Source organism: Thermobia domestica, unplaced genomic scaffold (genome assembly GCF_964235325.1).
Source record: "Thermobia domestica unplaced genomic scaffold, izTheDome1.hap1.1 HAP1_SCAFFOLD_1027, whole genome shotgun sequence".
In the NCBI taxonomy this organism is placed as follows: Eukaryota; Metazoa; Arthropoda; class Insecta; order Zygentoma; family Lepismatidae; genus Thermobia; species Thermobia domestica.
In genome coordinates, this window is record NW_027656737.1 from 16,172 (window position 1) to 43,239 (window position 27,068).

Consider the following 27,068-nt stretch of genomic DNA (forward strand, 5'->3'; position numbering starts at 1 on the left):
GGGCGTGCTGTAATGATTTATACTTTCTTTTCTCGTTCCAGGTGCAATGGACCACTGAAGTTGGGAAAGCAGTCATAGGCACCTAGAACTTACATCTACCAATTAGGAGAATCATAGCAACGGAGACGACAGCAGTGCCCTGTGCTGCTCATTTCTTGAACCCCTGTGGGTGTTTCTAATGGTCAACATGAAAAGTGATTATGGAAGACAGCGCTGGACGTCGTGCTTCCTGTGGAAAAAGGGTGTGGCTGCTGCTGAAATCCAAAGGTGATTTGTATTGAGAACATGCACCATCGCGGTGTACAACTGGGTAGAAGGTTGAAAAGTGGGAAGCACCTTGACGAAAAAGATCAGTAGTTCTGCAAGGAAAGTGACAGTGACACTCCAGCCATCATCATCGTGGCAGAGGGGACCATTCAAAAGAACACATGCTGCCAAAGGATTACTCTGTAGCGCATTGTGTACAACCACTTACAGTTGAGAAAGGTCAGCGCAAGGATAAGCTCCAAAATGCTTGTCTGCAGAGCAAAAACAATATCCTGTAGACGTGTGCAGGAAACTTGATCATGATCTGAAAGATTTCATGTTTAAGCTTGGGACTGGTGATTAGACCTGGCTCCATTACTATGAGCCAACGATGAAGCAACAACCAATGCAGTCAAAATATCATAACAGTCCATCGCCAAAGAGATTTCGAACATCTTCAGCTCGGAAACGTATCGCTACATTGTGGGACAGGAAAGGCAATATCATGATAAACTAACTGGAAGGTGGAACCACGATTAACAGTGCATTGTATGTGGAGACCCTCAGACACTTACGTCGTCGCATTCAAAGGAAGCGTCCAGGAAATTTGACGAAAGAGTGCTTCTGCAACATGATAATGCAACGTTCTCAAACTAGCCAGGAAACCACTGCTGCCATTGATCAACTAGAGTTTACAGTGCTGCCACACCCTCTACTCTTCAGACTTGGCTCCCAGCGATTACCACCTGGTCAGAGCAATGACAAAACCTCTGCGTGATCGTCAGTTTACAGATACTCATGAAGTTGAACACGTTGTTCAAAAATGGGTGCGTAGGACTCCAAACAATTGGTTTCAGGAGTCTTAGGAAGCTGACAAAAACACATAAAGAAGTGTTACCAGAGATTTTTCTTTTTTATTTTAATTTTCCTTGACTTTTCCAGGTTTGTACAGCACATTTTCCAAATTGAATTTCTTGAGTTTCTAGTGTATATTTGAGCTTCTAAGATTATGAAATCTTCGTCACCTAAAAGTTGTATATAATTTTCTTTTTTTTAAAAAAACGAAAGGAAAAATACACAAAAAGCCTACCACAACATCCATCCTCTGCCTTTCTCTTTATTTTTATATATTCTTTATATAAACAAAAAAATTAATAACGGAAAGTAACATGACATATTTTGATGACAATAAACAACAGTTTTCACTGCGTTACGGAAGAAACTTTCTCAAGGTGGCAATTTACACGTTGATAGATTCTATTTCCAGATCAGCTGTTTTGATAAGTTTGCCTGCTTCTTTTCCAGTATAATCACTCAATCAGCGATGCGTTTACGCTCATGCTTTTTCGACTCAACCTCATTTTCTTCACTATTTTTTTTTTTCTTCATAGCTTCCTCATACCGCATCTATGAAGCACGAACGGATTGAAGCAATTTCTCATTTAATTCCACCCCACAAGTCCCCCCGCAAGATTTTACAGAATCATACACTAATCCAATGCTACTATTGAATCTTAGGCTAGAAACATGGAATTTAGTACTTAGATCTTTCATTTAAAATAATTAAAAATGTGTTTTAGTGTCTTTCTTTAATTATTATTCCTCTAGAAAGGAAGAAAACAGACAGGTGAAAAAAGTAGGAGTTGCAATTGTTAAAATAAGATGGCCATGTATCGAAATTCCGTTAGGTTAGAGACAAGAAATTTGGTACTTTGAGTTTTCATTTAGAATAATTAAAGATGTGTTTCAGCGTTTTTGATGTTCCCCTTTAAAGGGGAGAAACACGGGTGCGGTTGCAACTGTTATAAGGCCATATTTCGTAATTCCTTAAGATTAGAGGTATGTTAGGAATATGAGAAGTATGAGGCTGTAGGTCGAGCGAATGCGAGGATCTGGAACCAGAGACCCCAGCTAGTCGAGGGCTAATATATACAGGGTGAGTCAAAATCAGTGTTACAAGCCAATATCTCGCGAACTATACATCAAATAAGAAAAATGTTAAGAGTCAATGTACAATACAGAGGGGCCTAAAAATGGGTCAAACACGAGTTTCCCCCCGCCCATCCATTTTGGGGGGAGGAGGTGTACGTGAAACTTTAAAATAGGAACATAGGTCGAGTGATACATCGTTTGAAAGAGCTTGGAAAATTAAACAATATTTTTGGAGGAAACAACTTTTGATATGGGGCACCGTTTTCAAGACGGCCCCAAAAATGATCCTTTATCAGATAAAATTTCCAGTACTTATAAATCAGAAACGGTTGAGTAGAAAAAGATGAAACAAAAAAAAAAAAAAGAAAAAAAAAGAAAAAAGGAAGAAACCATAGGCAACGTGGAATAGTGTTGTCGCGGTATCCCCACGGCGCCCATCATGGGGCCCCGGGGCCAACTTGAAAATTTCAAATGGGAATATAGGTCGAATGATACCTTGTTTGATAGATCGTGGAAAACCAAACAGCTTAGTACGAAATTTGTTTTGATTTCGGGCAAGCCTGTTTCAAAATGGCCGCCGAAAATGGTTCCACGTTCAGATACAAATCGCAGTGTTCAAATTGAGTGTTACAAGCCAATATGGAAGCAATTTGAGTGCTACAAGAATTTCACGAACAATGCATCAAATAAGAAAAGTGTTAAGAGTCAATGTACAATACAGACGGCCTAAAATATGGGTAAAACACGAGGTTCCCCGCCTCCCATTTTGGAGGGAGGGGTGAACGTAGAATTGTCAAATGGCAAGATAGGGCGAGCGATACCTTCTTTGATAGATCGTGGAATACCAAACAGCTTAGTACAAAAGTTTCGGCGGCTATTTTGAAACCGGCTTGGCCCGAAATCAAAACAAATTTTGTACTAAGCTGATTGGTTTTCCACTATCTATCAAACAAGGTATCATTCGACCTATATCCTATTTGAAATTTTCAAGTTGGTCCCGGGGCCCATGATGGGGACCCTAGGGACACCGTGACAACAAAATTCCACGTTGCCTATGGCCTTTTACTTGTTTCATCTTTTTCTACTCAACCGTTTCTGATTTATAAGTACTGGAAATTTTATGATACAGGAGCATTTTGGGAGGCCATCTTTAAAAAGGTACCCCATATCAAAAATTGTTCAACTTACCGAGCTCTTTCGAACGAGGTATCACTCGACCTGTGTTCCCACTTAAAAATTTTACGTTCACCCCCTGCCCCGAAACGAGAGGCGGGGAGAACCTCGTATTTTACTCATCTTTTGGTCCCTCTATATTGTATATTGACTCTTACCATTTTTCTTATTTGATGTATAGTTCGCGAGATATTGACTTGTAACACTTATTTTGACCCACCCTATATATATACAAATTTAGAGAGAATGTAACAATTACAAAATAACAGTGTAGCAAGACAATTATTTTTACAAAACACCGAAGGGGGAAAAAAATAAGATTACTCTATGAGAATTGAATACATCCAAATTTCCTTTATTCACATTGTTGTTCATCCTTGTGTAACGGTAATCGGAGTTTCTGATTTCCTATGATATTCAACATACCTGGTATTCCAAGGATGATAGGACTTCGGATTTCCACAAGTCTCATCATCCTGCTCCGGACAGTGTAACTCGCAATATTAACTTAAATACAGGGTGCGGCAGCGTTCATAGTAGGATATTAAAAACACACCATCAGGCAGTAACTGTAATTTATTTATTACCTGTTATGTCAATTATTAATTAAAGGTATGCCATTTACTAATGTGTAAGTCATTGTCCATTGCGTGAATTACTTTTTGAATATGACTCCTGTCAAATGATGTCCCCTCTGCACAACACATTAATCTAGGCGGCGTTGGAAGCTTTCCATAACTCGGCGTAACGTATTCCTTGGGACATTGCCGACGGCAATTCTGATGCGATCCTTCAACTCAGGAATGGTGGCACAACGTGTTCGGAATACTTCTTGCTTCAGGTAGCCCCAAAGGAAAAAAGTCTGCTCATGAAAGATCAGGTGAGCGACGCGGCCAGGAAATGTCACCAAAACGGGAAATTACTCTACCTGGAAATGTCTGTCGCAAGAAATCCATGCAAATTCTGGCTTATGCGAGGTCGCTCCGTCTTGTTGAAACCATAATTGTTCCACATCCACATCGACCATACTTAATTGGGGAAGAAAGGTAGCGTTCACTGGTGACAGTTAACAGCCACACCACTGTCATCCTCAAAGAAGTAAGGGCCAATAATCCCAAAGGAAGCAACTCCACACCACACTGTGACACGAGAACTGTGCAAGGGCTTGATGTGCAGTTTATGCGAGTTTATATCACTCCAATAACGCATATTCTGTTTATTCAACGAACCACATAACTCGAAATGAGCTTCATCTGACATCAGGATGGTGTGCAACATTTGTGGATTTTGGCGAAGGAGATCACGCATGATTAAACAGAATGTTTCTCGTGAAACCCAATCACGAGGCCTAATTTCCTGAACAATCTGCAGCTTATATGGGTGAAAATGCAGATCATCGTGCAATATTCTCCTGAACGAGCGATGGGACATATGCACAGTTTGCGAATGACGACGAGCAGATCTCTTTGGGCTACGCAATATTGCAGCACGAACATTTTCCACGGCTTCTGGTGTCCGCACAATTCTTTCACTTCTTCCCGGTTTGCCATAGCAAACAGAACCTGTTGTTCGAAATGCACGTACCCACCTCACAATGGTCCGTCTGTCTGGAACTTTCCCATGACGTCCCAAGTTGAAATGTTACCGAAATAGACGCTGGGTAGCAATAACAGAGTCGTTATTCTTGAAATAACTTTCAACAGCAAAGGCACGATGCTGTGCACTCCACCGCTCCATATCACTGTCACACTCTAAATGGCAGCTCATTAGCACACGAATGCGGCACGAGCTGGCGCACATTCATGCAGTACGTCATTGTATTACGCAAGTCAAATTACGCTATGAACGCTGCCGCCCTGTATTACTAGATGAGATAAATGCACACAAACAGATGTTTATGTGTGACCAAGTTTCTGTAAGTCAGCTGATTAATATAAAAAAAATAAGCTGGAAATTACTTCTGTAATATTGTTTTATTATTATTATTATTATTATTATTATTATTTTTCATATTTTCTACCCGTTGTGAAATTAAACGTTCGTAGATTTTCATATTACTCTCGTCTTTTATCCGAATCAAAATTCATTGTAATAAAGTTTTGTTGCTATATAATGAGTCTGATATTGTGTTATAGATCTATTTGTTCTTATTCTGAATAAATGTTTTTGTGTTACACTTCTAGTTTCATATATATGATCAACTACTTGTCATTCATTTATATTTCTGAAGTAAACTAAAACAAATTTCATATATAATTTAATAATAGGATTAGATATAGACAGAATAACGGTACCAAGAACGGAGAACAATCCCACGTCTATTCTATTAGAAAACTGCTATTTCTGGCGAAAAGCTAGAGCCTTGTATAAACCAAAACATCCTGTCTTTCAATAGTGCTAATAGACTATGCAGACAGATTTGAACGTGACAAAGCTATTACTTTCTTTGATAGCATTTTATATAGAAAAGATAAAAATAAACGAACAGGTCAGCTAATCTTTACTGTTTGCCTGCATGTTGTTTGCTCTGCAATTGGACAGTTTCATGTTCAAGCAAGCACAATGAAAGATTTTATTAAGCTCTTTTTTTTTCTTTTTGTTAAGAGTCAAGGTGTTTAGTTTTATTCCTCTTTATTCAAGTTATATAGAACACACAAGAAGTTACTCATTCCTTATTCCCCGAACGAAAATTGGCGCTTAATTTACATTAAATCCCAACAGAATTACGAAGTATATTTCGTTATTATTAACACTTTGAGTTCCAGCTGTCATTTTCCTATGTGCTGGTTTCATTTACTGTCAAAAGACTGTCTAGACTGTTATATAGGGCATAGTGCGCGCGTGAGAAGAGCATTCACATCCCTGATAAAAAACAATTATTTGCATTTAGACTGAAAAAAGGGAAATTCTGACGTTCTGAAGGGATTTTATGCTGCTCAGTTTAAAAATACTGACCGGAGATCAAATACGAAGTTTTCCTTTTCCGATCTCCTAGTTGCTAATTGTTTATCGTCAAAACAAACACATGCGTGTTGTAATTGAATGCTCCCTTAGGTCTGCCATCTACTGAGACATTTTTTTTTTTTTTTTTTGTATTTTTTGTCAGTAAGGTGCTGTCACCTATGAAAAAATAGTACAACTTACTTGCCTTACACTAACAAATTTCAGCATCTGCAGGATTACTACCACACTTAATAAGGGATACACTTTAATGACATCCACATGAATGTCACTGGTCCGCAAGGGCTTAAAGGCATTCTGTCGTATTACCAAAAACTACGACTATGGTAAAGGAGTCCATACGAAAACATTGTATTACAATGATCATTATAAATGCTACAATAGTAAATTAAAACACTTGTTATAAGAGAGAGAAGAAAACTAGTCTACGGTACAATACTTACTTCATGGGATTCGTAGATGGATTATAATAAATAAGATCGAACATAGTAATTCTGCTGCGATCTGGAACACCATGCTCAAATCTTCGTCGGTACTGCCTTCGTGCCTCTGCTAATCGACTCTCCTTTTCCTTATTTGTAGGGCGTCTTACGCGACTTGACGAGCTGAAAGGCGACCATAAAAGAGTTATGAGGACTCGCCACGCATTGTATAACAACATTAACATATCAGTTCAATCCAATATAAAATACTATAACAAAAAACGACTTTCATGAAATGAGGAAACTAACTCAACTACTTTATGGTCAACGATGAAAAAATGAAATAGTAAGAATTCTGAGGCAAAGACTGGTACCGAAATTTACACATGTGTAAAATGGATTGTAACTGTGAATCTGTTATCATGAAACTGGTTTAGTTTGCTAATTTTATGAGATTATTGACGATGTGGAAAACTATTCGTTTATTTATGGTGAGTGTGTGTACAGTCAGAGAAGAAAACACAGTTTCGTAATTACTGTAGGGAGTAATGGTAAGGGTGTTTCGCTATGCGGTTTTTGAAGCACTCATTCAGGAAGGACGCAGTCCAAATATTAGTTTCCAAACTATCCTAAACAAATATGTAGTTTTATACACTGAAAGAACCAAACGGCATGAAATGTGATTAAATAGCAGCGTGTGTTTTACGTAAATAAATAAGCCGCTGACAAAGGTATGTTTTCATTGAAAATTTCGACATTAATAAATATTTAGACGTATTCCTGAGTTCAAATGAATATATTCACTTCTTCTCCAGTTACACATACTGAACAGGTTTTTGAAAATTCAGGTGAAGCTCAGTATACTTTTCAACAATTACTTTACATGATCACTAACTGGGAATAATTTCGATCTCTTGTTTTTTGACGACTTTTGTGCATAAAACACAATAAATATTACTAACTTTCAGTTGGTATCAGCATTCTGTACTTTGTACGAAAAAATTTATAATAGAAAACACAAAAGCTGCAATTTACATAGAGCTCACTCACAGCCAAGCGGTTAGCGTACATGTCTTTGGCGTAGGAGACGTGGGTTCGATTCCCGACGGGAGCTCAGGTAGTTCGTATTCCACATTAAGCTGTAGGTCCATGCCTCATATTGCCCTGCTCCTGAAGGGGACGCAAAACTAAAACTCAAGGCAAGCAATTTTCATAAATTCAGTATTAAAGCTCTTCGGCAAGGACCCCTCTCCACTATTTTTAAAATTTTAGAGATAACTTAGAAACAATAAAGAATATGAAAAATGTAGAAAGTGAGCCACGCAGTATCAACAAAATCCTACTAAAGTAATATCTGTTTCCAAACCTTTTCTTATAGACCAAAAATTTAGATGTGCAGCTTATGAGGTTACATTTATTAGGCACTGAAATTTCTACACTATACGATAGGGTTCCGACATGCAAATAGCACGTCGGTTTAGATTATGCAAATAACACGTTCTCCTATTCTGTGCACGTATTAGCGCTGGCAGATCTCTGGTGCATGGAGTCCCTGGTTTGAACCCATAAGTGCATAGTTTCGTAGTTATAGGGAGCCGAAACGTGAAAAACTTTGCCATCCTTCTTTCCACCTTTCAGAACCTCTGGTACTGGCGTAATCATTTTTAGAGAGGCTGTTTGGCAGTAATTGATCACTCTCCATTTACCTCTCTAAAAGTTGGTGTGCAAGTACTGGAGCTTTCCTGAACATGGATATTTGGATAGTTCACATACCAGTTCCTCAGTGATGTCTTGACCCGACTACGATAGGTCCCATAGTAGTGGAAATAAACTTCTGAAAGTCACTTGTTTCACGTTTTTGGCACCCTATAACTTCGAAACTATCCACTTTTGAGCACAGGTCCATATGAACCTTTTTTCTTATTTTGATGTGAGGAATCTGTTTCCAAAATATTGTGACATTTTTGTAACATCCTGTATAATGCAGAAATATATATATGAACGTTATCTTACAAGTAGTATCAAACTCATTTCCTATATTTCTTTGTATTTTCATTAAAATACAACGAAAGTGGGAGTAGCTTAGCGAAGGATCTTACGCAATTTGAACAGAAAGTCTTTCATAAACAACAAATTCAGTATCAACATTTGTAACTCCATTTGCTTACCTAGAATTATGTATTACTGTGCCGAAGAAACTAAAATATAAGAAGGATAAAGATTTGAAATATGACTGTAGTTGATAGTACTTACACTTGTAACATTACCTTAATTTAAGTTCGCTCGAGGACGGCTCTTTGCTCGGCTGGACAGAGCCTGGTCTGCTGCTTCCGCTGTCAGATGTCTCGTCGTCCGTCCTGTGTTTAGGAAAATATTATCTTTAATTATTTATTAACACACTTCCCAAGTGTCCTAGGAGTTTAAATCACACAAGAATTATTATAATAGCAAATAACATTACTATAATAGTAATGGAAAAAGGAAATGGAGAAAGAGATGCCCTATGGTCTATATTCGCCTAACGGCATTCAGAAGAAAACCTTGAAAACATCAGTTAACTAGCCGTGGGATTTTTAACCTCTTGATTATGAAGCATGAACGGCAAGGAAACCCTATACCTACTTTCTCTAAAAAGGAGAATTCAAACAAAAAACAGCCACCAATTATTTAAAAAAAAAAAAAAAAAAAATTACTTAATTGTGAATTTTCTCAAGTTCTTTAAAATCTGCTTTGATAACGGTGAATCCAGGAGGAGTAACAAAACACAGCTGACCATTTGCTGTTTGAAATATTCAATTTCTATTTCTTACTTAATGAAATGTAGCTTTGAGATCTTGTCTTAAAAAAGATCTCAAAGCTATCTCTGATACTCACTTCTATCCCTCCGCCCCCCCCCCAAAAAAAAAAGAAATCGAAAAAAATCTGGTTTGCTAAGAAGTTCGTTAGCTATAGATACAAATGAAGGGCAGCTCTTCAATTGTTTAAACGGCCATGTGGGTTGTTTCTCTTTGTTCGGTTTCAATGTTTCTGAATCTGGTTCTAATCCCAATGGGTGTTTTCTCCAATTTTTCCGTTATTCTTTCCATACAGTTTCTATATTATTTTTTAAAATTTTATTCGCTACTTTCGTTTCTTCAAGAGACGTCTCATCTTAGGAAATCCTTTAGTGGTCACCCTCCGTTTCCAATTTCCGAAACATCAGGTAAACGAAAAATCTCAACTTCTGAAGCATAGCAAATTAGAATTTACACGAAGTATCACAAATTAATGATGTGAAATAAGTCTATCAGATATTGGTTATTGCTGGATATACTTTCGTTTCGAGAATTTCTTGACGTATTTACAAACTGTCTCTTTATAAAGATATCGTGATAACACAGCTTTACACAAAAAGCACTCCAAAAAAGTTCCTCCTATTTTAACCGGTAGTGCAACAAAAGGAAACTAATTATGAGTAAGTGACAAAATATGAACCTTCATATTCTGTAAATTTTACTACAAGTAAAATAGAAGCACAATCCCTTTTAACTGCATTTGCGTCTGTAACAATCATGTTTCAATATCTTGAACTTTCAACAATTACAAAAACAAAAACATAAATTTATGTTTGCTGCAATTCTACTTAATGCAAGATTACAAATTTTCTGAAGGACAGCTGAGATTTTAGCAGTTTTCAGCGCAACTATAGCAAGAAGTGTTGACAAATTATACTAATTTTACCAAAAGTTAGTAAAATCGGTATGATAGGCATGGCGGGAAGTATTATTTGTAATGTTAAATACAACGTAATATAATAATACTAAACAATAATTTGAATTTGTTGTGAACAAATCTAAAGATTAGGATTTTCAGATAAGTAATCTTGGATTCAGCTTTGAAATCTTTGAAAACTGCCAATATTATGAACAACTCCGACATTAAGTTCCTCCACTTACCTTTTTGAACTGGAAGAAGGCGGTACCTTCCTTGCCTCATCTTCCGACTCACTAGCACTGACGCCACTTCCTCCAAAACTGCTTCTCCGGCCCCCAACATCAATCAACTTTGGCGCCGGTCTGGCAAATCTTGAACGATGTCTCACGGGCGTCGTCTGACTCGCTGGCTGCTCATTGTTCTCTTTCTCCGCTTGTCCAGCCTCTTCCAATGGAAGATCCGCTTCAACCTCGGAGATCACCTGCTGAGGAATACGATGCATACCCTCTTCGCCAACAGACGTTGATTCTGGCAGCACCTCTTGCCCGGCTTCACAAGATTTAACAGCAGTCCCTGTCGGGATTCTTGTTATTCCAGGTATGCCTACGTTCTGGTGTTCATCCAACCCTTTTGTACTATCATTTTGATAATCAAGTGCCTTAGTAACATTACTTGTGTATGTTCTGATTTCATCTGGTGAAGTAATGCGGTCACAAGTTTCTGAAGCAGAAGGTAAGAGAGCAGACTCTGATTTATCACTTTGGCAATATTTTGGCTTCTCCACATCGGAAGTTTTATTATTCTGCTCACTTGAGCCACTAGAAGGTACTGATTTATCATCTGCCTCTTGGATTCTTCTAGCATTTGAAGTACTGACACCGATATTTGGCTTTAGTTTTATTCTACCGCGTCTTCCTGTTAACTTTAATTTGTCTGTTTCATGTGACGAAGTGGTTTGTTCCTTCGAATTGAGACTTTCCGCATTTACTTTGCTTGAAGAAGATTCGTCAATCTTTTCTTCTTTACTAACACTACATGCTATTTCCTTATCTTGAAACGATGACGCTGATGTTTCATATTCAGCTGCTCCTTTGCCAGTTCCCTCAGTTAGGCTGTTGTTCTCTTGTTTTTCACTTACTGAGGCCGATTGGCTCTGACTATTATTTGTATTGTCCTCTTCCGTTTTCACCACTTTCACCTCAGGTTCTGGCTCAGATGCAATTCCCGTGCTGACACTGGCTGTTGGTTCTCCAGCTTTTCTTCTGATAGGCAAGTTAGCTACTGCCTTGATTCGAGCCCGACGAGTCGCCATTGTTCCAAGATTCTACAGTAACTGTAAAGACAGAGAAAAAGGTAATGAATGTTCTGCGAAGCAATTTGTTTTCAACACATTTTATCATATTCAACAAAGATCAAATATCAAATGAAGAGGAAATTTTAGCGCTATATCTATATACAAGGGTGGATTGGAAAGTTCATGGCCTGACCTACAAAATGAGAACATATTTGGATAAGTTATATTTTATTTTTCCACATAATCCTCCTCGACCGAGATACATTTAAGCCACCTCTCCGGTACTGTTCTACACCAGTTTTAAAAAATGATCCTGGAGCCTTGCAAAATATCCCAGTACAGCGCTTTTCACCTCTGTATCTGAAAAAAGCAAAACAAAAAAGAAAAAACGCTTCAACTCAACAACTTGTCAGGTTTCTAAACAAGTGGAAGCCCGAGGAGGCCAAATCAGGCGAATATAGCGGGTATGGCAACAGTTCCAAACCACAGGAATGAATTTCTCATTCTGTCATGGATACAAGGGACGTGAAGAACGCGCGGATTAGCCTGGTGAAATAACACTTTTCTTCGGAGGATTCCTGGCCTTTTAATTCTGATTTCCTCACGAAAATATCGCAGAAAAATGCAGTAGTTTTCAGATTTGACAGTATTTCCCTTTTCTACGAAACCAATCACGGTAAAGCCATAATCTTGTTTGCAGATAAAACTTGTTTGGCTTTCTTTGGAACAGGAGATCCAGGTATTTTGATTCCGGTGTACGATGGTGTACCTATGTCTCATTCAAAGTCATAAATCTGCCAATGAACTCCTCCGAATCACTTTCAAACAGTTCCAAACGAACACGCGAAAGGGAGAGTCGATTGCGTTTGTGTTTAAATGAAAGCAACTTAGGTATTCATCTCGCGGACACCTTAGAAAAACTTAATTCGTTTATGAGACTACTTTGTGCTCGCTCATAGGAAATACTCAGTCTCTGCTATCCAGGGTTGGCAAAAACCTTGGTTTTTATTGAAAAAACTGTTTTTTAAAACTTTTTTTTTTTTGGTTTAAATAATTTGCTCTATGTATTTATATCACATGAACAGAAATAAGTTTGTTTCGCCTTGGTGTTATTATGCAATATCTGGGTTATGCTGGAAGGGATCACATAAGCTTAAAGCGAATTCCAAACTGCTTCTCGTTTTACATCCGAGAGAAATTGTCCTCTATTTGAACTCGAAACCGGGACTAATTGGCCACAAATACGATACGTCTTCCGACTCACTCACGAAAGACTCGTGATAAAAAAAAATACATTGTACTGATTTTTACATACTTGTTTATATAATTATCAAGAGTCATTTCAGAAGGACAAAAAGATAAAAGTTGCACAAGTAAAACCATTATACAGTATTACATATGGACAATTTCAAAATACTGCAGAGTACAGAAGAACTAATTTAGTCCAAGTTAATTCACACGACTTTTATTAGTCCAAGTTAAAGAAGTACAATGACTTAATTTGCATATCAGTAAGAAAAGATACGAATTATTTGAGTCCACTTTGGCTTTGACCCATTTATACATAAATAGATACCAAGGATACTTCTGATTTCAATATATGCCTCTCGTAAGTTTTGTATGCAGGGTGTCTACTGTAATTCCCAAATTAAAAAAATAAAATGAAATCTTTCAGTTTTACGTTCCACGGTTATGCCGGTTAGGCTAAAGGTGATGATGATTAATGAATTAAATGGTGGAATGAAGAAAGTGGGAGGAAACGGGAGAACCCCGAGAAAACCCACGCACACGGTGTTTATCCACCACAAAGTTCACTTGGTGGGGGCTGGGATCGAACCCGGGACCCCAAGCACCAGAGGTGAACGCTCTACTACTGAGCCACCGCGGCCCCTAATTCCAAAACTGAAATTTCGTGACTTTTTCGTGGCCTTTTCTCTACCAAACAATAAAATTTCACATTCTCAAGAAAAAATTTCGGTCCGAATTAGGCCATATTTTCATGCATGTGACAGAAGCGTGCTTTGCTAGCGTCTAAAGCCGATCATACACATATTTGGTGGTGAATTTTGACGTATTATAGAACAAAATATTTTCCAGTCTATACTTATGTTTGTACAGATAAAAAATAAATCGTGACCCAAAAGCTAAATTTCTTGACTTTCATCACCGTTTTCTGATTTCATGACTTTCGCGACCGATAGACACCCTGGTATAACTTTTCCTCCCCTCCCCCCAAAAATGTACGGCATTTCGATATATTTTATCAATAGTAAACATTAAAACGAAACAATATTTAGAATTTTTCTTTGATTTTTTTTATTATACGTATCTAAGTTTCTGATTATGTGTATTAGTGATAATTATATAATATAATTAATTGTTGCATATTGCAGTAAAACTCTTCATAATACGAAATTTTACAAATATTGTGTGTCCACAATATTTTCTTTGATTGCAATTGCATAACAATATTAAAAAACTAGAAGAAAATCACGAAAGAAACATTCATAAAATAAAAAAGTTGCTTTTGTAGTATAATCTTTTTGAGTAATGATTGGGGAATTTAGGTTTGAATATAATACGAATAATATACAGAACTGAAACGTAATAACCCACAAATGTGTGTTCAAGATTTTACGAACACTTACACTTTTACGAACATTTTTCTTTTTTTTTTGGGGGGGGGGTTAAAGTACTTTTTTTTTTTTTTTAAACAGCTTGTTTAAACCAGCCAACCCTGCAGCTATCTCTCGGATTTTGATTCGCGGTCATTCAAAATCTGGTCACAAATTTATTTGTGGTGGTCGACGTTGAAGGCCAGCCAATGCGGAGGTCATCTTCAATGCTGTTTCTGCCACGCTTAAATTCAGCTACCCACTTTTTCACCATGGAATACGAGGGCGCGGAATCTCCTAATGATTTTACAATGTCTATATGAATTTCCTGTGGTGTTAAGCCCTTTTTATGCAGATCGTAATGATAGCTCGATGCTCGATCTTTTTCATGCCACAAATTTCCGTCACTTTCGCCGATTTAGTGCCTTATAAACCCCTCACCTGATACAATAAAGAAATTAAAATTGACACAGTGACTACCAACGGATATAGCTACGCAGCTAACGTATACAAACATAAAATAACTGTCTCCTTTCTAGTCAGGCCACGAACTTTCCAATCCATCCTCCTACAAGTTGGCTAAACAAAAAGAATGTTCCGATCGAATCTGGTAAAATTTAAAACTTTACTTCTACACCAAATGCTGTCCCTATTGTCAACAGTAAATCTAAACGATCTACAGTTACAAGTGGACGATTAATCTGAATACAATTTTGTTACGATTAACTAACACTTCTCTATACGAAAACCACTGTGACTTTTAATTGTACAGGCAACACAAAATTTTTCAGATAACTACATGGGGTATAAGTTGGATCAGTTTCTCGATTATTAAAAAAGAAGAAAACAACTGCAATGAAGGAAATAGTGTAAATTTCTTGAAGCGTGTGTAAAGAGTAGCGTTTTACATTGTTTTATATTAGTACCAAGATTGAAGGTAGTGTGTGCAGTACGCACCTATATTTCCAAAGTTTATTGCTGCTTTTAGTGCTTTTTCAGAAAAAGAAATTTAGCTCAACAAAATGCAAAAATATTTGTGAAACTGAAATTCTTCATTAGTGTCTGGCTGTCAAAAGTCTTCATTAGTGTTCGAAATCATATCCGGAATATAACCATCCCATTAGGATTCCCAGAGCACAAAATAAACGAGAGTTAGTTAACTTAGCACAGTACTTCAAACACACACTAAAAGATTCGTGTTATAATAGAGATACAATCAAGAGCAGCTTCATATACAGTCACAATGTCAGGTAGGTGCCTTCCCAATTAATACAAAACATGAAAATTAATAAAATAAACAATTTGGACATTTATTCCTGTATACAAATGGAGAGCGGTGGGAAGGTTCTAGAATCCAGGTCCTTTCATATAGGTTGGTTCCTTTCTGTACCAAAGTTTAATATTTAATTCACATAGTATTGCCGAACGAGCGTCAGCGAGAGAAGGCGGGTTAGAGCCGCACAGGACACGTTGATTTCTGTCTTTACTACAACTAAATGGGAAGGGGGACTTGCGTTCTAGAACCCTGTCGAGAGCGGTCAAATAATAATGTTAGTTATTTTAATATGAAGTCTGTAGATCTGATTGATGATCATGAGATTTGGAAACAGCATAAGTGAAGATGTTTTATGTTAGTGTTTACGTCTTTTGACTTCGCCTTTTCTTACGTCAGCCTACCTCAGAGATCAGCCCTTTAAACGCCTGCCCTGACGTACATTGTAGTGACACTTTTAACAGGAGTAAAAAAAGAAGTGCTTTCTACCTACCTCCCTGTAGTCGGCGGGATGGTGAAGCTCTGTGCTCGTTTTGCACGCTCCACATAACAGATGGGAGGAAAGACCTGCTTGTAGTGGGGAAAGACTGACTCATCATGCTTCATTCCACGTCAAATCACCCAAGCCATGTTACCCACCAATTCAGATTTTAATGAAACTTCGTGCACTTGTTAACACTACTAAAGTATGAAAGACCTGTACAATTTTTCTTCCGAAATCCTAATAGTTTGTGAGAAATACGAGACCAAAGTTTCAGAATTTTAGGCATCCCGGTCGTTCTCGAGGCTATCTAATATTTCGTAGAGCTTAATACAAAAATTCATATCTCAGTATCTAAGCAATGTATCACTTGGAAATTTCTATTCGAGGTTTATATAAGTCTGTAGAACTATAATAATAATAATTAAAAAAAAAAAAAGATTGCTGTACATTAAGGGTGAAAAATGCACCCTTGCACTTCAAAATAGTTAATTTTTTTGTGTAAATTTCTAATTTTACATAATGCGCATTATCGCTGTGAGGCGGACCAATTACCTTGCCGTTTTTTTTTTTTTTTTAATTGAACCTTAAGGTATGTTCTAAGAGACTGTAAAATAAAATTAGTGTTTTTTTTTTTAATGCTTCGGTTAGTAATTCTTGTTTAACCCTTCGAGGTCAACGCGCCAGCTTTTCATGTCATCTGGAAAGTGTTATTGCCATTGATGCAAGCAAGGCATTTGCACATCATTGCTCGATTCACTCACACCGGTCTCAAGTAATCACTAAGTATACGTGTTGTTTGTGTTGAAGTGTGTCGGAGTTCAGAGAAGCGGGATAACCAGGCTAGAAACATTCATTCTCAAGATTTTATATATATATATATAATTTTTTTTTTGTTCTGTTTGCTGAACTATTAATATAATCAAAGTGAATTTAATGTAAAATTCAATTAATTTTCCAAATCTACAGTTCATTATCTTTCAAACAAAGTAGAAATGAAGGTAATATAACAGCCAATTGGAAGCCAGTGTCAGATAAAAGTCCTGCCAACCAAACTTGACCTAACCATACAAGCTTTTAGTCATAATGCAAAGTTTTGTATGACTTGAAGAGTATATATATTTATTTAATATATTTGTTGATATATGTATCTATAGTGTTAAAGATCTTACGTTCGTAGTTGTTAAATATACAGGGTGTCTCAAAAGTCCCATGACATAGGGTAACTTATTATCATAGTTACAACAAAATGTAAGAGGAAAAACAGTTTCCAAATATGATGTTTTCTATCTAAAGTGAAGGATTTTTTTTTTAAATTGGACTAGCCGTTTGAGCTGTGTGCACTCTTTATGCGCCCAATGTTAAACGAAAATGCAACGTTGCCATTAATAGAGGGGCTGGGAGAGGTGAATCAATTTTGTAAAAGTATGGTGAATAGGGGTCATGTTTTAAATGGAGGCTGGCCATCGACACGTTAGCGTAAAAGACAGTAACTTCATTCACTTATGTTGTAGGTCCAGGTAAATGGCAATGTTGCATTTTCATTTAACATTGGGTACATAAAGAGTGTACAGCCCAAACGACTAGTTCGATTAAAAAAATTCCTTCACTTTAGATTGAAAAGATCATATTTGGAGATGATTTTCCCTCTTACATTTTGTTGTAACTCTGATAATAACCGAGTTACTCTATGTCAAGGGACTCTTGAGACATCCTTTACACAAGGACAAATGTTCGTTTCATGAGCACCCGAATAAAATACCTTCTCCATCTGAAGTTCTAAACTCACTGTTATTTTTTGAGTTATTGTATAGCTTGCAGTATTTGTGACGAAGTGAGATTGACTGAATTTACAACTGAGGGAGGGGAGTAAAAATGAAATGAAATTTTTCAGTTTTACGTCCCACGATTATGCCGGTTAGACTAAAGGAGACGGTGATTATGAGAAATGAATGAAATGGTGGAATGAAGAAAGTGGGAGGAAACGGGAGAACCCCGAGAAAACCCATGAACACGGTGTTTGTCCACCACAAAGTTCACACGGCGCGAGCTGGGATCGAACCAGTGACCCCAAGCACCGGAGGTGAACGCTCTACCACTGAGCCACCACGCCCTCGGAGGGGAGTAAATTTCATTTCTTCATCTCAGAACTTTTAGCTGTGAATGTACACGATGTATAATAAAACTATCAAATCTAATGCAGGACTAGTTATGGATTGAAAATCGTTTAGTTAACGCGAACATGCAAGTTGTGTCTTGAACTACCTAGCTGACGTGAAAAATCTTGTCTGAGCAATGCGAGTAGGAACATGTCTAATCTTGCCTGATTCTGCATTGTGGCCGTACAGTAACTTGGTCATTTCGGTTTCAGCTGTGTTTCTGTGCAGATGTTTTTGTCGTGTTGAGAGCTTAAGACTGAATACTTATTGGGGTTGCTGCAAGACAGTGTTGTTCATCCTGTCAAGTGATAATTTGGCCTACAACGTTGTCGCGAAGTGAATTAGAACAGTGCAGTGCAGGAAAGGAAACTAAAAGTAAATGCCACAAAAACAACTATACCCCAAAGGAGTGGAATCAGTTCTGATTTGTTAACTACTGTTTGTGAACATCATAAAACATATTACTTGAAGAAGTATGAACATTATCAGACAAGCTGTTTTGATCCATTTAATTGCCACAAAAAACCAATCACTAAGGCTTTGCGAAAAGTAAGTGTTGATTTTGCTAATGAAATTAATAAAAACATTGACGCTGTAAAGGCTATTCCTGGGCAAAAGATATGCGGTAATTGCAGAAACAAACTTGGGATTTCCTTTGAATGCAAAGACGTGGACGGATTTAGTGAACACGATGTATGTTTTAGAAGAATCTGTCGCAAAAAACGAAACTATAGAGCATCTTAATGTTTCACTTACAGCATTAGGGGTCACCTCTAAAATTCCATGCCATTCCGTCACACAGCAAGCCTGCATATGCTAAAAGAAAGCATGACTCAGCAAGTTCTGCTCTGAAAAGTAAAATAAGCAAAGTTGTGGGAAAAGAGCGTGAGTGAATCGAGCAATGATGTGCAAATACCTTGCTTGCAGCAATGGCAATAACACTTTCCAGATGACACGAAAAGCTGGCGCACTGACCTTGAAGGGTTAAACGAGAATTACTAACGGAAGCATTCAAAAAAAAAAAAAAAAAAAAAAAAAAAAAAAAAACTAATTTCATTTTACAGTCTCTTAGAACATACCTTAAGGTTCAATTTTTAAAAAAAGAGCGGCAAGATAATTGGTCCGCCTCACAGCGATAATGCGCATTACGTAAAATTTGAAATTTACACAAAAAATTAACTATTTTGAAGTGCAAAGGTGCGTTTTTCACCCTTAATATACAGCAATTTTGATGGTGTTTTTTGTTATTAGCTCTACAGACTTATACAGATGGTGATCAGAAAAATGGAAACACCTGAACGAAATTACAACTTAACAGATTAATATGGTGTCGGGCCACCTTTCGCCTTCAGAACTGCCTTGATGCGACGTGGGATGGAGGCATAGAGGTCGTGAATGGTAGCAAGTGGAATTTTACATCATTCCTCGTGCAGGACATCGGCCAGTTCTGTGAGAGAGGATGAATGTGGAAATCGTCGCCGGAGTCGTGTTTCCAAGACGGACCACAGATGTTCAATTATGTTGAGATCTGGGGATTGGGCGGGCCAGGGGAGGTGTTGAACTTCATCCCGATGTTCCTCAAACCACGCTGCAACAACGCCAGCTGTGTGAATGGGTGCATTATCATCCTGGAAGATGGCGTCATTGTCCGGGAACAACATCCGGACCATAGGATGCAAGTGGTCTCCTAAAATTGCGACATAATCGTTGGCAGTGATTCGTCCGCTAAGTGTGACCACAGGACCCAATGAAAACCATGATATGGCGGCCCACAGCATCACCGAGCCGCCGCCATCTTTCACAGTTGGGCGGAGACACTGCAGATCATAAGCTTCTTTGGGCGTTCTCCACACAAACACGGCCCGTGGTTGGGAATAGGGTGAAGGATGACTCATCCGACCATATCACACGTTTCCAGTCCTCAACGGTCCAAGTTGCATGGTTGCGGCACCATTTGCGGCGTGCGAAAGCGTTATGGTCCCTGATAAGCGGTTTGGACCGTGCAACACGACCCCGTAAGTTCATGTTATGTAATTCGCGGCGGACTGTGATTGTCGAAACAGGGTGGGGCAGGTGCTGATTGAGATCCTCAATCACTTGCTCGGAACAGTGGCACGACGGTTCTGCGTGACAATGGGCTTTAATACCCGGCGTGACCTGTCACTCATGATTTTCTTATGCCCACTGTTCCGCTTCCCCGGTGTGGGTTTCCCGTTTGTTGTTGTAGGCCGTCATCACCTTCGACACTGTTTCACGCGACACACTTAACACAGTACCCACTGCCGTCACACTCACTCCACATAACCGCGCACCAACAATTTGCCCTCTTTGAAAATCTGAGAGGTCTCCCATTTTACACTACCTCCGTCTGCTGCAGCCACTGGACACTGTTGTTCCACTGCGCCTGACGTAGTATGGAGACCGACCTAACACACCACCACCAGCGGTGCGGCGCTGCGGGCGCCACGACACCATTGCCAACCCATACATTTGACGTGTTCCCAATTACAGGTGTATCCATTTTCCTGATCACCATCTGTATAAACTTCGGGTAGAAATTTCCAAGTGATACACTGCGTAGATACTAAGATATGAATTTTTGTATTAAGCTCTACGAAATACTAGATGGCCTCGAGAACGACCGGGATGCCTGAAATTCTGAAACTTTGGTCTCATTTCTCACAAACTATTAGGATTTCGGAAGAAAAATTTTACAGGTCTTCATACCATAGTAGTGTTAACAAGTACACGAAATTCCATTAAAATCTGAATCGGTGGGTGACATTTCGGAATTTTTCTGGGTGATTTGACGTTGAATGAGCCTCATGTTGTTTCAAGAGCGAGAGAAATACATAGTACATTTCAGAATGGTCAAGCTTTCAAATGGCACAATGCGTGTGTGTTCATAATGCACGATAAAAGGGAAATTTACTTTAAAAAAAAGACCCTGGAGCGGTTTTGGCTACAGATAGCAGAATATAATTGACTTTGAAAAATAATATGACCTACACAAAATACATATGCTAAGATTCGTTGCAATATCTAGAATAGTCACAAGGGGGAAAATATTTTTCAATCATGTTTGACAATATAAATGAGATACTATCGAAGAATCGAACCCAGTAACAAAATTCATTCTTCTAATATATATCACACATTACACTCAAAGTTACACCATCCAAAGACCACTCGCTAATAAAGCAACAAACCCTAACCAATAGCTGCTAATAGAGCTGCTTCCCTTAGTTAGCTCAAAAGTAACTGAATAAAATTTTCTGGATGTAAGAATGGGAATGGCGAGAGAGAAGAAAATGCTATGTTCATTTCTTAATATATGCGCATCAACTGTACCTTAAATACCAACAAATAATATTGATAAATTCTTTTTCCTTCCACTTTCTATGCTACCCCTAAATATGTGGCTTCATTTCAAGCCCAAAATTCAAATGACGTTATCACCCTATATTGTCGAACGCAAAATGCATCACGTTACAACATTATACCCTCTGGACATAAGACAAAAAATCCCTCTGAAATAAGCATATGGGATCTAGAGGATAATAATTGCTTATATGTGTGCATGACACAGTGTTTGTGCCAAAAGGGTTAATAAACTCTCTATGTTTCATCTTTGGCTCTTGACTTGAAATATTATCCTAATATCTACTTGATGGGTTTTGAAAGAAAGAAAGAAAGAAAAAAAAACTGTCAGGATGTTTGGCCCTTGAATTCCTAGTAAAAAATAGGGGATTTTGCTCTTATTGTATGTTAACCTCTTTGTTTCTCTACAAAATTGTCTAATTCCTCCTTTTTAGAATGCGAAATATAAGCGAGTGACAAGGTATGTCTCACGAAATGCGGATGGATCTTCAGGGATTTCCTTCTTGCGACAAGGGAATTTCATAGTTTCATTCAAAATATGCTCAACAGAACATGAAAGCTTGCGATATTTTGAAAAATCTTTGAGTTTTACGTCCCATGGTTATGCCGGTTAGGCTAAAGGAGACGGTGATGATGAGAGATGAGTGAAATGGTGGAATGAAGAAAGTGGGAGGAAACGGGAGAACCCCGAGAAAACCCACGAGCACGATGTTTGTCCACCACAAAGTTCACTTGGCGGGGGCTGGGATCGAACCCGGGACCCCAAGCACCAGAGGTGAACGCTCTACTACTGAGCCACCGCGCCCCCTGCGATATTTTGAGTAGGAATACGGCTTTAAATGTACGTACAAAATTTAATAAAAGCCACTGGCCTTTTTTAAAACCCTGAGTTTTTAACAACTCTTTATGAATACAAATTACTTACAAGTCAATTTATCTAAAACAGCTTTCCACACAATGAAAACAACCTAATCAACTATGTGGCCTATGTTGTCCGAAGGTTCACTGCCGCATTCACCAAAGCCGTCCATTGACTTTTGTCCTTAGCCAACTGGATCAAGTTCCTATTTTGTACTGATATAGGCCTAGATTATATACAATTAAAAATAGGAAATACCTTAGTTGATAATGAACGTATACCAAATGTGTTGAATGATCATTTTGCAAATGTTGGTAAAACACTAGCATCAAAGATATCCTTAATGGAAAATACAGCTTTGAATACGGGTATAACATACAACCGCTCATTCTTTTTTACGCCAGTTGCCCACATGGAAATTATTAGAATTATTAGTTCGCTAAAGAAAAAAAGAAATCAGACAAAAGATGGATTACATAATGAATTTTAAATAAATTGCAAGGACACCATAAGCCATACTTTATCTGAATTAGTAAATCTCTCCTTTACTCTAAGCGAATTTCCAATGCAATGTAAAACTGCCAAAGTCATTCCAATTTATAAAGGTGGAGATAAGTTAAATCTGAATAATTATAGGCCAATATCAGTATTAAGCTGCATTTCCAAATTAATTGAGAAGTGTGTACATAATAGAATGGTAACTTATCTCGAGTCTATAAATTATTTTTATAAATATCAAAATGGTTTTAGGAAAAAATCAAGTACCTTAAATGCTGTAACTGATATAGTAGTAGAAATTCAATAATGTTTGGATAGCAATAAACTTGCAGCAGGATTGTTTATTGATTTAAAGGAAGCATTTGATACACTCAAATATAACATATTGCTTCAAAAGCTAGAAAATTTAGGATTCAGAGGTCTATCTCTTTCATGGTTTAAAAGTTACTGGAAGTTCACCGGAATCGTAATACGGCAAATTGTGGATGCGTTAAAATATTAAATAATACTTTCGGCAAAGTGGTGGGATCAATATTACTAGAACAAAATCATATCCACAAAGAATTTAAATGTCGATTGAAATCAGGAAATTCGTGTTATTATTCAGTTCAAAATATTTTGTCGTCGCGAATTCTGTCGAGGAATTTAAAGCTTAAAATATATAAAACGATAATCATGCCTGTTGTTCTGTATGGTATGAAACAGGGTCACTTGCGATGAGGGAAAAACGCAAAGTATTTGAAAATAAAATCCTGAGACGAATATTAGGACACAATAAGAACGGGAATGGGGAAACTTCATAACGAAGAACTGCATAATTTATACGGTTTACTAAACATCGTTACGGTAATAAAGTCTAGGAGGCTCAGGTGGGCAGGTCATGCAGCCAGAATGGAAGAAGGTAGGAACGCTTTCAAAGTTTTAGCTGGAAATCCAATCGGAAAACGTCCATTAGGAAAACCTAGGGGCAGATGGGAGGACAATATTAAGATGGATCTCGCAAAAATAGGAATATGAAGTAAAAACTGGATCCAGTTGGCTAAGGATAGAAGTCAGTGGAGAGCTTCTGTGTGCGCATTGAACCTTCGGATTCCGTAAGCCATAGAGAGAGAGTATATTCAATTGCACAATAGCCATGAGTGAGTGGTTAGTTTTTGCACTTCTATCGGGACGTCCGGGATTCAACCCCGAATTCGAGCATTTTGACAAAAGTTTTTCTTAATTCCATCTGTGAATGTCGAGATAGTGCGCGTACTGTGAATCCTGGCCGACTTCCTTTATCGTTTTTAAATTGTTGTTATTACTAATTACCAGCAGTGACGGATTTGCGAAGGGGGTTAGGGTTGGGATGTGTTACAGATTGAAGCCTGTATCCAGAAATTACGGAATTTCTAAAACAGTTGAGTTGATTTTAGTTTAGCGTCCCTTTCGGCAGCGAGGCTATATGAGACGTGGACCTACTGATTAACGTGGAATCCGAACCACATGAGCTCCCGCCGGGAATCGAACCCGGGTCTCCCACGCCAAAGGCGCGTACGCTAACCGCTTAGCCACGGAGGAGCTCAGGAATTTCTAAAACAATCGAAATATTTGTTATGCCTTTACTCATAAACTTCAAGCTCTCCTCAAATAAAAATTAAGTATTCTTAGAAAAACTAAACATTAATATGGAAAAACCCTCCCAAAATACTTTTCTAAATTCGCCCTGATTATCAGTATAAAATGGTCTTCAAGGTTGTATCCGAAAGATTATTGCTGAATACAAACAAAACGAAATATTAGTTATGCCTATACTCATAAACTTCAAGCTCCTCCCAAATAAAAATTAGGAAATTTTAGAAAAAACAAACATTAAGCAGAGAAACACCTCCCAAAATATTTTTCTGAATGCGCTACTGATTATTTCTATAAAACTGTATTCAAGGTTGTATTCGGAAGATCTTTGCTAAATCATTGCACAACTACAGTATAACAAAAATGTGAAGTATCCTGTGACAGATATACTAATAAACGTACGCTCTGACGGATACATTGAAAAACATAAGTTTAACTTACGTGCTACAAGCTAGAGTAGGCCTACTAATCTCTAGGAAATGAAACACGGATGACTAAAAAGAAATGACGTAGAGAAGAAAAAAAAATATCGATAAATCAGAAGTTAAAATAACGTTAAATATCCTCTACAATTGCCCTCAATTACTACGTTCTGTATGTTTACTTTAACTCATATGCTTCATCCATCATGATGGTGAATTCCAGAGCGAAATATGGTATTTAGGTCATGGATTCTTATTTAACTTTAGAGTACTATAAGAAAGCTATGTAAATAGAAAAATCGTAAAAATGAAAAAAGCCAAAATTTCCAAAATGCTCGTCCCCCCCCCCAAAAAAAAAAAGAAACGGCTTTTTATGTGCAAAAATCCATCAATTCAAAAAATCCGATTTTTTTGCACCTCTAGTAAGTACTAACCTAACCTAGTGTAAACCATCAAAAGCATAGAAAATATGAGAAGGAAGTACGAATATTAAGCAAACAATTCTGGCCTAAAAAGAAAAAAAAAACTAACATAACCTAACCGGTGCAGTTTTACTATACGGATCCATAGATTGTAAAATGTACAGCAAAAATGGGCAAGTCTTTAATTTGCCCATTTCATGTCGAGAACAAAACCTTGCGTAGCTTCTAACCCGTTGCTCCTCCTACTACTACTTACACTATGGATCCGTATAGTGAAACTGCACGACCTAACCTAAACCATCAAAATTACAAATATATATATATCAAGAAAGTACGAATCTTAAGCAAAAAGTTCTGGCCCTCAATTCCAAAAAAAAAAAAAAAAAAAAAAAAAAAGTATGTCCTGTAACTATTACAAACGAACGTCGGTAGTGGAATAGTTTGTACAGTTATTAAAAGGAATGACAATTTTTGCAGAAAAATATCATAGTTTTGCTGCTGCGCCCCCTCTGATTCACCTGTATCTAATATAGATAATACCTGTAGACCTATGCACATCTTGTGCAAAAGGAATACGGCGAAGTCACAGGCATACGTGCTACGATACTACATCAGTGAGGAAGGTGATTTTAATTTTGAACATTTCTTATTCGAAAGGTGTCTCAAAATTAGATTGATCGACCTACAACAATGTTTTCTGTGCTGAACCCTCTTAACTTCACCGGTAGCAAATAGGTATAACTACATGTCGGTATAACTACATTTTTATTTTCATCTATTTCTGGTGGTGCCCTCAAGTTTAACTTCCACTGTGTCTCGTTAAGTGTCATTAACGCATTTTTCCTGTTAAGTCTGTGACAGTCTTGTAAACTAAGGTACACATTATGCATTGCACTTCCCCAATAGTTCAATTAGTACGCTGCATGATAAACTCAAAAACATACCGCATGAACTTGTACTCACCTACAAGCCGTCCAAGCGAATAAGCTTTTCCAACAGAATATTCTTTGGAATTACTAACAATTGTTTAGCAGTATTATATTCAGTTGTAACTTCTAAATTATACGTAAACAAGATGTGTCTTTTCTCTCTTGACAACCAACATAACTTCACGATCACCATGTTTCGAGAACGACGAATCCAGGCAGCTGGCACAAATCTAAATCTAATTCTGCTTCGTTACGCACAATTCGTTCCGTAACGGTCTACGCAAAATTTACAAACCCTAACGAAACGCAAAACATGCGACACCCAATCCTAAAGATTAAATGCTATAATAGCTGAACCTGCGCTCTCTACACTTTGCATCATTCACATATGAGCGTGAATCTTTCTGCCATTCCTCTCAACCTCTATACATGTCCCTTTACAGACACAAGTGATGGACGTCTTGATAAAAATCGGCAAGGTGTACCATGAAGGGGGGATTTTTTTCGATTATTTTTTTTCAATATCTCGCACCGTTTCAAGATTTGAGCCTACTTCCGGTTGTAATTTCTAATTCATGCATGATCTGATTAGTGCTTTCTTTCTTCTTGCATGCAGTGTGTAATAAGGAAATACATTATATACACAATAAACTACAATCTCAGTGATATATGGTGTTCATTGGGCAAAACACTC

General features: G+C 37.7%; 1 protein-coding gene across 1 annotated transcript in view; it reads right to left on the minus strand.

Annotated features, from left to right (window-relative positions):
* The window catches only part of LOC145677549 (uncharacterized), a gene marked incomplete at its 3' end in the record, with an annotated part of 41,775 nt that extends 15,175 nt beyond the window's left edge, over positions 1 to 26,600 (minus strand). Inside the window, 4 exon segments of the mRNA XM_081748028.1 lie at positions 6,756 to 6,917; positions 9,002 to 9,091; positions 10,670 to 11,760; positions 26,409 to 26,600. Coding sequence (XP_081604154.1) covers positions 6,756 to 6,917; positions 9,002 to 9,091; positions 10,670 to 11,739 — 1,322 coding nt within the window.
* Positions 26,601 to 27,068: the final 468 nt, after the last annotated feature.